We start from the raw sequence: 12,500 nt of genomic DNA, 5'->3' as shown, positions 1-12,500 counted from the left end.
ACGTGTGATCGTCAACCAGTGGATCTCTGAGTGAGTGAGTGAGTGGAGGCGGGGCTCATTTACATATTCAGAGAACCACGCATACTAAATGAGGCAAGGGTGTCGAGTTACATTCAAGATATTTTAAGGTAAAAACGCTTAAATATGTCATTTTGGTGATCAAAGATGAGTTTTAAGGGATAAAAAGATTGACTACTGCGGGACTTTAAGTGTTAAATAAGAGACTGGCAAAAAACTCTAATATATACAGGAAATGAATATAGGCTGTATATATATATATATATATATATATATATATATCAGGGCTGTCAAATCAATTAATCACACCTAACAAAAGTGTAGCTATATGTGTGTGTAGGCTTATATATACTAACCCTATATATATATATATATATATATATATATATATATATATATGTGTGTGTGTGTGTGTGTGTGTGTGTGTGTGTGTGCTTATTTATATTTTGTTTTATGTGCCATGTGATCTATACTAGGTGAGTATACCTGTATATCCAGAACATTGTAATGTGCAGTGTGTGTGTGTGTGTGTGTGTGTGTGTATAGTTCGCTCAGATCAGACGGTGGTTCTCGTCTTTCTCTGGTGATGTCACCGCGAACGGGCCCGCTCTATGTAACGCGTCGGTGGAGTTGATGGCGTCATTGCGCGTCCTGACGGAGCCTCCCGAGCGCGCGCACGGATCGCAGTGAAGGCCGACGCGACGCGACGCGACCGAGGCTCCGGTGGCCGCGATCGAGCGACCCAAACCCGGACCCCGAGCGAGGAAACATGCAGGCCGTGCCGGAGGAGCTGCGGGCCGGCTCCCGGATCCCGGTGACCGTCGAACAGATCGTGAACGACACGCTCGTGGTGACGCTGGTCTACCGGGAGAAAAGCTACACCGGGATCTTACTGGACTGCAGCAGAAAGTGAGTCTCCTTTCTTTGTGTTTTCATGCGAAAAACACACACTTTATAATGTGGGGCCTAAAGAGCAGGCCAGGAGAACACACACAGGCCTCGAGCAGAGACAATGAGAAGAACAGCAGCCATCTTCATCATCATCATCTTCATCATTACACACACTAGAAGTGAATAAATCGCTCTTTTGTGTCGGATTGTGTGTTTTTATGTAGTGTCTCTCAGATGGTGATGGTGATGGTTGCTCATTCTGCTTTAGCCTTGTAGCAGTCTTTATCATTTCATCACATGAAACACTGATTGATGTTTTCATGCACATTTATCGCTGTCATCGTGATTAGTGACACAGGATCTGTTTAATTAAGTCCTAATAATCATTATTCTTCATGAAGGGTCAGATGGCATTGTTAAATACAGGCAGTGTAAAGGTCAAATATTGTATTTATTCATTTGATAATTTGATTAAAGTAACACTTTCATGTGATTTTCACCATGAGGCCTTTGATTGTGAATCTGCATTGGTTTATTCCATATTTCATCAGTGTTATTTTCAGATTCTATGGGTTTGATGTGGAATAATCTGTCATTGATGTCACTGAGCCTTCTCCACATTATATTCCTGTGTGGATTCATTGTGTATATTTGCTTGAATATTATAAGCGCCTGTCACACAGATACTGTGAGGTATTAATAGACACATTGCAGGAGAATCTTACATTTCTTTTCCTTTATAGAGATGCAGCCCATCACAAAAATAATAACTGACATTGATAATTCAATGTTTATTACAGTCCGGTTATTCCAAAGGTTAAATACTTCCTAGACAGCTTATGATGTAAAATGAGCTCCGCTTATGTAGGGCTATTATTTTTACATGTTTAAATCAACTGTAAATATAAATACTTTATGTACTATGTGTGCGTTTCCTCACCTGTAAACTCTTAAAAATAAAGGTTCTTTATTAGCATTGATGGTTCCATTGCACTAAATGTTCTTTAGATCATTAAAATGTTCTTCACACTATAGAAAACATGGTTATTTTAAGAACTGACCACTGAAAGGTTCTTTAGGGGAACAGAAATGGTTCTTCTAGGGCATCGCTGTAAAATAAATCCCTGTATTTTTATTGCCATGAGGCATTTGTTAAATGTTCAAATGCTGGTTCACTGCTTTGTTCCTGATGTTGTGTCATCGTGAATCACGTCCTGCCGGGAAGCTTTTCAGTGAATCATCATCACTCATTCACTCTGTCCTTGAACATTTGGCACTATACTCAGAATATCATACTCGTGCACTAATGCACTTGCTGAGCACACTACATAGAACAGTGTCCCACAATGCACTGCGCTTAACCTTTGGTTTCCAGTGTGACGAATGAACTGAAAGTTATTCCATTATTATTTTCTAAGTCGCTTTTAATTGAACTACACTTTTTGCACGACATTTTTGCAGAAGACTTTGCAGTTAACATGAACTAACAGCATTTATTAATCTTAGTTAATGTTATTTTCAACATTTACTAACGCATTTTTAAGATCGAAAGTTTCACTGTGAACATGAACAGTAAAACATTAACAAAGGCTATTTAATGCTGTAAAAGTACTTTTCACATTGTTTAGTTGATGCATTAACTAACGTTAAACAGTAAGACCGCATTGTAACGTGTTACCAAATAAGCTACATACTAAAAATAAGATGAAAATAATAATACAACGTACCAAATGATTTTTGGAAGTTTCAAATAAAACAAAGACGATTGGAGTGCATTTTAGATTGATGTTCATGTTTAATTCAATATGTATTGCATTTATGTATGAACTTTACTAGCAATGTCTGAGCGAAAATAGTTTAGGGCTGCGCAACGATTAATCGTGAGTAATAAAAGTTTGTGTTTTCATAATATGTATGTGTGTGCTGTGTATAATTTTGTATATATAAATATACACATGTATATATTTCAGAAAAATGTTTATATTTCTATATAATATCAATTATATATATATATATACTTGCAAATATTTCTTAAATGTATACATGCATGTGTATATTTATATATACAGAATTTTTGCACAGTACACACACATATATAACTTTTATTTTGGATGTGATTAATCGTTGCACAGCACTAGTTTCTACACTGTATGTTTAGTATACTACAGTTTGAAGCGTTTATCGTAGAATCATTCGCCGATGGCAAAAATAGTAAGCAGTGTACAGTATGTAGTCAGCTAGTATTTCATCCTGAACTGTGTTTAAATAGCATCTAGTCGTTCATCATCCCAGCTATATATATATGAATATATATTACGCAGTGAAATGTTTTTTACTCCAGACGCTGTAGTTATTGCCGCTTTAGGGGTGGGCGTTTTATTTTTCATCAAACATCTCAAATGATAGGTGTTTATTGCCTGAGGCTTCTGCCTCTCTTTCCCACAGGATTTCCTTCTACGGTTTAATTAATAATCCCGGAACAATCAGATTTCAGGGCTGCGTGTGAAAACACCCAAATCTCTTGGCCCTCTCCCTGCGTCCCCGGTGGTTTATGGGATTGTTTTTGTGCAGCGAGGTGGAGGGGGGATCCGGGCCCGACCCGTTGGTCTCTTTGTCTGTGGTTTCTGACTGCGCTTTTGCTTTGGCTGCATCTTTCACAGACTCCTGCTATCCTCAAGACTCCAGTGTGATCACTGAAACCACTGAGTCAACCTCACAAAACTTCTCATGAATTTAGTGGTTTTGCTACATGCAAATATGCAACGTAAAGCAACTCTCCATGTCTTGCTTAATTATCATCACAATACGAATAATAATGGTTGTCCTAAAATAGTTTATTTTGGGCTATTGAAATGTGACTGTTTTGCACGATATGTCTGCTTCACTAGCTAGTTTTTTAGTTTCTCAGTAATCATGTATTTCAGTTTATAAGCAAAATTATCAAAATTGTGATGAGTGTTAAAAATAAGGACATTTAAAGGTGATATAAGTATTTTTTGTGCCATCGTAGCAGGATTATTGTAAACTAAAACCAAAAAACTAAACTAAACATTTATCTGAATTTTTTTTTTATTTCAGCTCATTTTATAATTTCGTTTGCAATGTAAAGCAAATCTCCATGTCTTGCTTAATTATTATCATGATACGAATAACAATGGTTGTCCTAAAACACTTTTTTTTTGCATTATTAAATATATCTGTTTTTGTGAATTTCACCCTACTTTTTAAATTCCAAGCATCACAGTTTCTAAGAATAATGCGGCATTAAGTCATCAGATTATATCTGCAGGGTTTTAAAAGTTATGAAAACATAGGTGTGGTTTCGTTGCACAAACTGCAACTAGTTTTTCCAGTCAAGAGTCAGCTTGCCATAAGAAATGCTTAACCATGTATTTCAGTTCATGCGCTTTCCAATGTTTTGCAGCATTGTGATAAGAGTGTTAAATAAGTGTTTTCTTTCTAGACCATCGTAGCAGGATTATTATTGTAAACTAAAACCAAAACTTTCTAAAACACTTTCTAGCTTGAAATAAAAAAAACATTATCTGAAATAAAAAAATTATTTCAGCTCATTTTATAAGGTTCGTTTAGTTTGAGTACTATTTAAATGCTCATCCAATTCAAATCATTGCAGAAGTACTGGATAAAAGTTTATAGTTTCAGATACAAACACTGATGTCTACCGTAGAGTCAAATGAAGATTATCAATTACATGGTTACACCAGTAGGTGGCGACATGTTAAAAAGTGAATTATTCATTCAAGAGATTCATTAAAAAATGCTGAGTCTTTATGAGTGAGTCATTGAATCATTCTTTCAACCTGATTTTTTTTTTTCAGCGTTGAGATAAGATAGATTGGTAAAAATAAGGACATTAAAGGTTTTATGGGTTTTTTTTTTCCGTGCCATCGTAGTAGGATTGTTATTGTAAACTAAAACCAAATAACACAATTGTCCTTACTTGAAATAAACTAAAAATTATCTGAGGTAAAAAAAAATCCAACTTATTTTATAATTTTGTTTAGTTTAAGTACTATTTTAATAATAATTGTAGTTTTTTTAATACTCAATTTTCTTAATGTCAGTGATTCGGCCCTATTAAACCTGTGACGAGTCCGATCACAGCGAACATTTACATCTGTGTTTTGACCCAGAGAGAGCCGTTGTCATGTATAAATATGAAACCGCTGCACAAACAGTATTTTCAACCACAGTATCTTTATTTCTTACTTACAATCATTCAAATCATCACAGAAATACTGGGATAAAAGTTTATAGTTTCGGACACAAACACTGATGTCTACGGTAGCGATCAAAATAGAGAAAATCACCTTTTGAAAGTAACTTGGCACTTCAAATGAAGATTATAAATTACATCGTTACACCAGTAGGTGGCGACTAGTTAAACTAATTGAATCTTGATTCTTTTCCGTAGGACTGGGCTGTTTTGTCTTCCAGACGTTGTTGGAAATTCAGAGGAGAGCCTCATATTGAGACCGGACTGTGAAGTCTCGAATGAAGAGGCTTCTTCTAAACCCATTAGTCCACCTTCACCGCGACCAAAAGATGAGAACACGGAGGTGGCGATGGCTCCTCCTGGTCCCGTCCCTGTCCCGGTACAACCGGGCCAGCCAACGTACCCACCGTACTTTGAGGGCGCCCCTTTCCCGCAACCCGTTTGGGTCCGGCACACGTACAACCAGTGGGTTCCTCAACCACCACCTCGTCCAATCAAGAGGAAGAAAAGGAGGAGTCGAGAGCCTGGAAGGATGACCATGAGCACGATCCGACTGAGACCTCGGCAGGTGTTGTGCGAGAAATGCAAAAACACACTAAACAGCGACGAGGACAGCAAAGATGGACCAACGGCGCCCAAGACGTCTAGAAAAGAAAACGCACCTCAAGAAGACGAGGACACTAAAACAACTCCGGCCAAGAGAAAGGACGACGGGGACAACAACAAAGAGTCGAAGAGAAGAGAGGACTCGATGGTCTTTGACAGCAAACGCTTCCGAAAGGACAAGAAAGACGACGAGAAGTTTCCGGTAGGGGACATCATTCCCCACAGTCCTGTGATTAAGATCTCCTATAGCACTCCTCAAGGAAAAGGCGAAGTAATAAAGATCCCCTCGAGAGTTCACGGTTCTGTCAAACCCTTCTGTCCAAAACAGTTGTTGCAGAACGGGCATGGACAAAGAGGCGGCTCCAAGGAATCCCAGAAAGTTGTGCAACCGCAAATGGACGCCATCCGAACGGGTCTTACCATTTCCATTCCCAAACTCAAACTCCCAAAGTTGGCAAGTCCAGAGTCCCCGTCGCCCAAGATCCGTTTGAGATCCCGGTCTGACGGAGGAGAGCAAGTGTCCGTGTACGAGGCAGAACTTGTCGGCGGTTCCCGGAGAAGAAGTCCGAGAGTTCCCAACTCTCAATCCGAGGATGGTGCCGAGAAAAACCCGCTTGAACTTTGGTCCGGCGAGGAGGTCGATCGACACAGCGATCTGACTTTACTCATTAACTTCCGAAAGAGGAAAGCGGATTCGTCGAGCCTCTCGGTGTGCAGTAGCGACAGTCTAGACGAGTCCAAGTCGTTTAGCTCGGATGGGACGTCGCCAGAACTCTGCGATCTCGCTCCGGGCGACGACATCTCCGTATCGTCGTCTTCCCAAGGGGAAAGCAAGACTGTTCCGCCTCTAACCGTGCGGCTGCACACTCGCAGCATGACTAAGTGCGTGACCGAAGAAGGTCACGCCGTGACAGTAGGTGATGTTGTTTGGGGAAAGATTCACGGATTCCCGTGGTGGCCTGCTCGGATACTCAGTATTAGCGGTTCTCGTAGAGAAGAAGGAGAGGTCGATGCTCCTTGGCCTGAAGCTAAAGTGTCCTGGTTTGGTTCCCCCACCACCTCCCAACTATCGGTCGCCAAACTGTCGCCTTTCCGCGAATTCTTCAGGTTACGCTTCAACCGCAAAAAGAAAGGGATGTACCGTCGCGCCATCATGGAGGCCGCCAAGGCGGTGGGACACATGAGCGCCGAAATCACATCTCTACTGTCTCACTGCGAAACTTAGGTGAGTCTTTCTTTGCACTCTTAAAGAGATCGTTCGCCCAAAAAATAAAATTCTGTCATTAATTACCCACCCTCATGTCTTTCCCTCCCCGTAAGACTTGCATTCATCTTCGGAACACAAATGAAGATGTTTTGATGGAATCTGAGAGATTTCTGTCCCTCTATTCACCCAAAACTCTGACGCTTCAAAATATTCATAAAGAAATCCTTCGATAAATCCAGTTGTTTTGATGAACGAAAGTCTTATGGGTTTGGAACGACATGAGGGTTAGTAATTGATAAGAGAATTTTCATTTTTGGGTGAACAATCCCTTTAAAGGAGTAGTTCACTTCAGAATTAAAATATCCTGATTATTTATTCTCCCCCACGTCATCCAAGATGTTCATGTGTTTCTTTCTTCAGTGGGAAAGAAATGAAGGTTTTTGAGGAAAACACTCCTGGATTTTCTCCATATAGTGACTTCAATGGAGTCCAACGGGTCGAAGGTCCAAATGTGAGTTTCAGTGCAGCTTCAAAGTCTCGACACGATCCAGCCGAGGAATAAGAGTCTGATCTAGACAAACCAGCGCACATTTATAACACAATAAACATTTATATACTTTTAACCACAAATGCTCATCTTGCACTAGCTGTGATGCGACACACATTACATAATCAAGTTGAAAGGTCAAGCGTGACGTAGGAGGAAGAACCGAGCCAGTGTTTACAAAGCGAACATGCAAAGACTAAATAAAACGGAATTTACAAAAAAAAATAAGGTAAAACAACAATGTCGGACAGTTTGAAGTTGGAGGAGAAAATGAGACGGAGTTTTTCGCCCTTCCCTACATTTCCCACCATTCCAGCGTAATTACGTAATGTGTGTCGCATCACAGCTAGTGAAAGATGAGCATTTGTGGTTAAAAAGTATATAAATGTTTATTTTGTTATAAATGTCCGCTGGTTTGTCTAGATCAGACTCTTATTCCTCGGCTGGATCGTGTCGAGACTTTGAAGCTGCACTGAAACTGGAATGTTTTCCTCAAAAATCGTCATTTCTTTTCCACTGAAGAAAGAAAGACATCAACATCTTGGATGACGTGGAGGAGAGAAAACTATCAGGAAATTTTAATTCTAAACTAATCCTTTAAGCCCAAAGCACCCAGACACCAACACAGTGTCGGCCCAGATCCGGCCCACAACATATCGATTTCACGCGTACCGCATGGGGGCCGACACTGTTGTTGCTGTCTGGGGATTCTTCAGTTTTGACATGTGATAGTGTGCACAAACACAGGTGCTAGAGAGTTTTTCATCCTTGTCCAATGTCTGCGATATTTCTCTGCAGAAGCAAATGTCTTTGTGCTCTTTAAACCTGAATCTCTGAACCAACGCTCTCCAACTCGGGCATCTGTCGCTGTTGCGTCTCCAGTAGTGTGCAGTTTGGTTTCGCTTGACTCGTTTCTTTTTCAGCCGTGAGACATCAAGCTGTTTCGCCACTTTGTGGATCAAGTAATGAGTACAGAAAGTTTCTGATTGATGAATTTAGACTTCTACCTTTGACTCTGTAAGTCAAACCGTTCTCAGTCAGACCTCTAGTTATATGCAGATCTTTCTAGACATTAGTTTCTTTAGAGATCCTTTTTTACTGTGCATATCTTTATTGAATTTTTTCTGTCTGCATTTGTTTACCACGTATTTGCCTCATCAGGTACTCAGTGTTACCCTTGTTTGTGTAAAAAAAAAATGAATCCACAATTTTGTCTTTCTAATTCTGAGTGACGACTTCTTTTTCTGTGGAACACAAAGGTAAATGTTTTGCTGCACAATGAGCACATTTACATGCACACCAGTGCGCTGGTAACTCACAAACATCAGCTTATTGAAATAACCTGTTATCCGGGTTTACATGCAAACCGATAACCCGAGAACGCAAGTAAACTGTGTTTACACGACTTTATTAATGAATCGGGTTATTTCCCGGTAGTGATGTCAATTTAATAATTTGCATATCTGACTCGGAGTATTTCATTTATGTCGATTGTGATGTTAAATAAAGCATTAAAAACTGAAGAAGATTAATGCAACACATTATCCTCTCTTGCAGTTACAGATGCAGGATTTACTGTACCACTTCTTATAAGAGCGTTTTCATACATTTTTTGGATCAAAAATAGTCTGAGTTTGCGATATGCAAAACGCTGTCTGGATGCGTTTTAATCCACAGTAAGAACGCGTTCCTATCACATAACACACATGCGCACTTCAATAAGCCGACAGAAAGCACTATCGTATGGTTTGACTTGAGTCTTGAGATATCTTTATTGTACTTTGATCGGCGCTGTAAAACCTTTCCCAGTTATAAAGAGCAGCATGAACATACGGCTAAACTTCTCCTTTTGTGTTCCACAGAAGAAAGAAAGTCATACGGTTTGGAATGACTTGAAGGTGGGTACATGACATCTTTTTTGCTTTTAGGTGCACATTTCATTGGAATTTCATGAAGCAATGATCTCCAAACACTTTTAGACTGAACAGGCTTGAACATGCTTCATTCGTGATTTATTGATAATAGAATTGTCTTTAACTTCCCGGTTTGGTCCCATGGCCTCAGTTTCTCTGGAGATTGCTAGGTCGCCTCATGTTTATTGAGATGGTTCAATATTAGCTCAAGTTCACAAGCCGCTCCCACTGCCAGTGTTTGGAATCCTGAATTTCCCATATTTAGACACATCTAGACTGTGCTTTGCATGACTACATGCCTGTGGGTCCAAACTTCAGTGAAGCATTTTATTATTAATCTGTCCTATATTTGATGAAGTTTGCATTATTGTATTGTTATTTTTCCTGTTTATTACTGTGATGCTGCTTTGAAACAATCTGTATTATATAAAACGCTATAGAAAAAAAAAATGATGCATTTAGGCATTTTTTGCATGCATTTTTTTATGCATCATGTATGCATTTATGAATTGTTTATGCAGTTTTATGCATCGTTTATATATTTTTATGCATCATACATACATTTTTATGTATGCATTTTTATGCATGCGTTTATGCATTCTTGTGCATGCATTTTTCTGCATCATTTATGAATTTTCTGCATACATTTTCTGCATCATTTATGGATTTTATTAATGTGTTTTATGGATCATGCATTTTAGTGCATGTATTTATGGATTTTTATGAATGCAATATGCAAGCATTTTTATGCATGTTTTTTATGCATCATCATTCACAGTAAATACATTGTAAGCTCTTTACGTAAAACAACCTCTCAGTGGTTTGATGTGAGCTTGTTATCGTGATACTCATAGAAACACAGTGCACACTAATATTGTGTTTCTTTGTCAGTGCTGAATAGATGAGTTAAATGTATATTTGTGAAGCTCTCAGGGCTGAGTTCTGTCTGCTCATGTGTGTGTTGTGTCTGTAGAGGACGAGGACGGCAGTGGACTGGCTGTGATTCAGGGGTCTGCAGGCGCTCCCAGTATGTGGGATCCTCCCAGCTCGGAGAGCGCCTTCATTAGCCACGGATACCATGAGGAAGGAGCTCTTTTCCTCCCACACACGCGACTGCTGGAAGAAACTGCCTCGTGAAGAGCGGGCCGAGTCTGAGGCCCACGAGGAGAACGTGGGAACATCTCGGAGCGAACAATCCCCATCTCCTCTTCGTTTGTCACTCCATCTTTCCTTGGTTTGTTTTGTAGGACGTACATTATATTAGAACAAGTAGCTTGACACTAAATCCGAATGTATTTATTCACAAAAAAGAAAAACACTCGATCGGTGACTGGCCTCGAAATAATCCTGTAAGATCACACTGCTGCTGTTTCTTATGACTGACTGTCCTCATAGGACGCCCGAACGCAACGGACCGTCAATTATCCGTGTTATGATACTAAACGACAAGTCTTACTGTGTCTGTTTCTTCAGATTATGAAAATGTGAAATTCCCGTTTGCATCATGTAGGTCTTACACCATGCAGTGTCCGTCGCTTCACAGTCTCTCTCTCTCTCTCTCTCTCTCTCTCTCTCTCTCTCTTTTCTGTCCCCTTGTAGGAATATATCTCCTGTCCTCCATTTCTTATTTTGCTCTGATTATGTGATGTTTTCTTTTGCTTTAATTATTTAATGTCACGTTAAGAGAAGCACTTTATCCATACCTTGGTGGCCTGCTGTGAACCCGCTGTTCGCAGACTCTCGGAGGAGCCAACCCATCGCTTTTGAAGTGATTTTAATTTTCAGTTAATTAAAGGACGCTTTCAGGAAGTTGTGTACACTGTATTATCGCGTTTAGCCTGGTTTACGTTAGACACCGTTGCTTTCCTCCTTATGAATTGTTCCACTGGAGATATGGACAGAACTGTACGCTCCTATGCACCGTCTCTTTCATTAAAGCATAAAAAGCAGCGTGTGTAATCGTGTTTGCTGGATGAGTGTGTGTGTGTGTGTTGTGAATGACCTTCGGGACACGAGCGTTTGAAGGTCACGCTCAGGATCTGTGCGTTTTCCTTGCGATTCTGGACGTCGAGCGCTTTATATCTGCTCGAGTTTATATTGTGCTGTAAATAGAATAAAATAATAAAGCAATGTCCTTTCTGCAATATTCTTTTGCACGTGGACATGGAAAAATGGTTTAGTTTCAAAACACTATTGGGTTGCGCATGCATGAGTCGGGTGCAAAAGATGATGTTTTTTTCTAAACATTCTTAAATCAAGATACATTTACTGGAGAAGAAAATATTAAATCTCGTTTTATGAATATTAAGCGAGTTTAGTCTTAAAACAAGAACTAATATCTGCAATGGAGACAGAAAAATAATCTTGTTTTTGTTTTCCCTTTAAATTATGTTTATTTTTCTGACTCCATTGCAGATATTTGTTCTAGTTTTAAGCATGACTACATTTTGATAAATATTTCAGAAAACAAGAATATCTGAATATCTTTTTGCTTCTCCAGTAATTGTATCTTGATTTAAGAATGTTTAGATATTAGTGCTGTAAAACAGGACTTTGATTTCAGTGAACTGACTATTTGTACTTACATTTCTGAAGAAAACGGTACTTTTTCCTTCTTACAGTTTTATTTCTAGATAGTTCACACAAATGATGATAAAGATATAGTTTGAAAACTCTTTCTGAATGTAAAGGAACCACAAATATAATGATAACAGAGGAATGACATCATTGGAATAAGGGCACAGAGGAATGACATCATCACTTTAAAAATGACAGCCAATCAGAATCCGTCCTGCTTTAAGAGCATTTGGTGCAGTTACTCTTAAATGTGCATTATCCCTGTAGAAATACACAAAGTAAAGTAAAGAGCATTTAAAGTGACAGACGACAAAAACAGAAGGATATACATAATAATACAACATATTTACATTACAACAGTGTGGACGCTAGTATAGTTATTGGTATCTTTATATTTATCCTTCTTGGACCTTTAAGGTACACGTTACATTTTTGCAGATTATTTTCTTATTTTATCCTCATTAAATGCGGTGCGAGAACCGATGATTCTGGATCTGCGTCTCC

At 39.2% G+C, this 12,500-nt stretch overlaps 1 protein-coding gene across 2 annotated transcripts; it reads left to right on the top strand.

Annotated features, from left to right (window-relative positions):
* Positions 1-487: 487 nt before the first annotated feature.
* pwwp2b (PWWP domain containing 2B) lies at positions 488-11,368 on the top strand. Of its 2 annotated transcripts, XM_077241884.1 has the most exons (4): positions 526-927; positions 5,345-6,977; positions 9,369-9,404; positions 10,395-11,368. In XM_077241884.1, the coding sequence occupies exons 1-2, from the start codon at positions 788-790 to the stop codon at positions 6,975-6,977; spliced, it is 1,773 nt and encodes a 590-aa protein (XP_077097999.1). In that variant the 5' UTR covers positions 526-787; the 3' UTR covers positions 9,369-9,404; positions 10,395-11,368. The 2 variants fall into 2 exon arrangements, with proteins under 2 accessions (XP_077097998.1, XP_077097999.1); XM_077241883.1 differs by lacking the exon at positions 9,369-9,404 and having other exon boundaries at positions 488-927; positions 10,393-11,368.
* The last annotated feature ends 1,132 nt before the right edge of the window (positions 11,369-12,500 follow it).

The sequence above is a fragment of the Siphateles boraxobius genome, unplaced genomic scaffold (assembly GCF_051911475.1).
Source record: "Siphateles boraxobius isolate OS27281-9 unplaced genomic scaffold, OSU_SipBor_1 242, whole genome shotgun sequence".
NCBI lineage: Eukaryota > Metazoa > Chordata > Actinopteri > Cypriniformes > Leuciscidae > Siphateles > Siphateles boraxobius.
Note: the sequence above shows the minus strand (reverse complement) of the source record. Positions and strands in the feature narration are given on the sequence as shown.

Coding starts and splice junctions, on each gene's coding strand:
- pwwp2b (XM_077241883.1), top strand. CDS start 788: ATGCAGGCCGTGCCGGAGGAGCTGCGGGCCGGCTCCCGGATCCCGGTG. Junction 928..5,344: donor TTACTGGACTGCAGCAGAAA/GTGAGTCTCCTT, acceptor TCTTTTCCGTAG/GACTGGGCTGTTTTGTCTTC.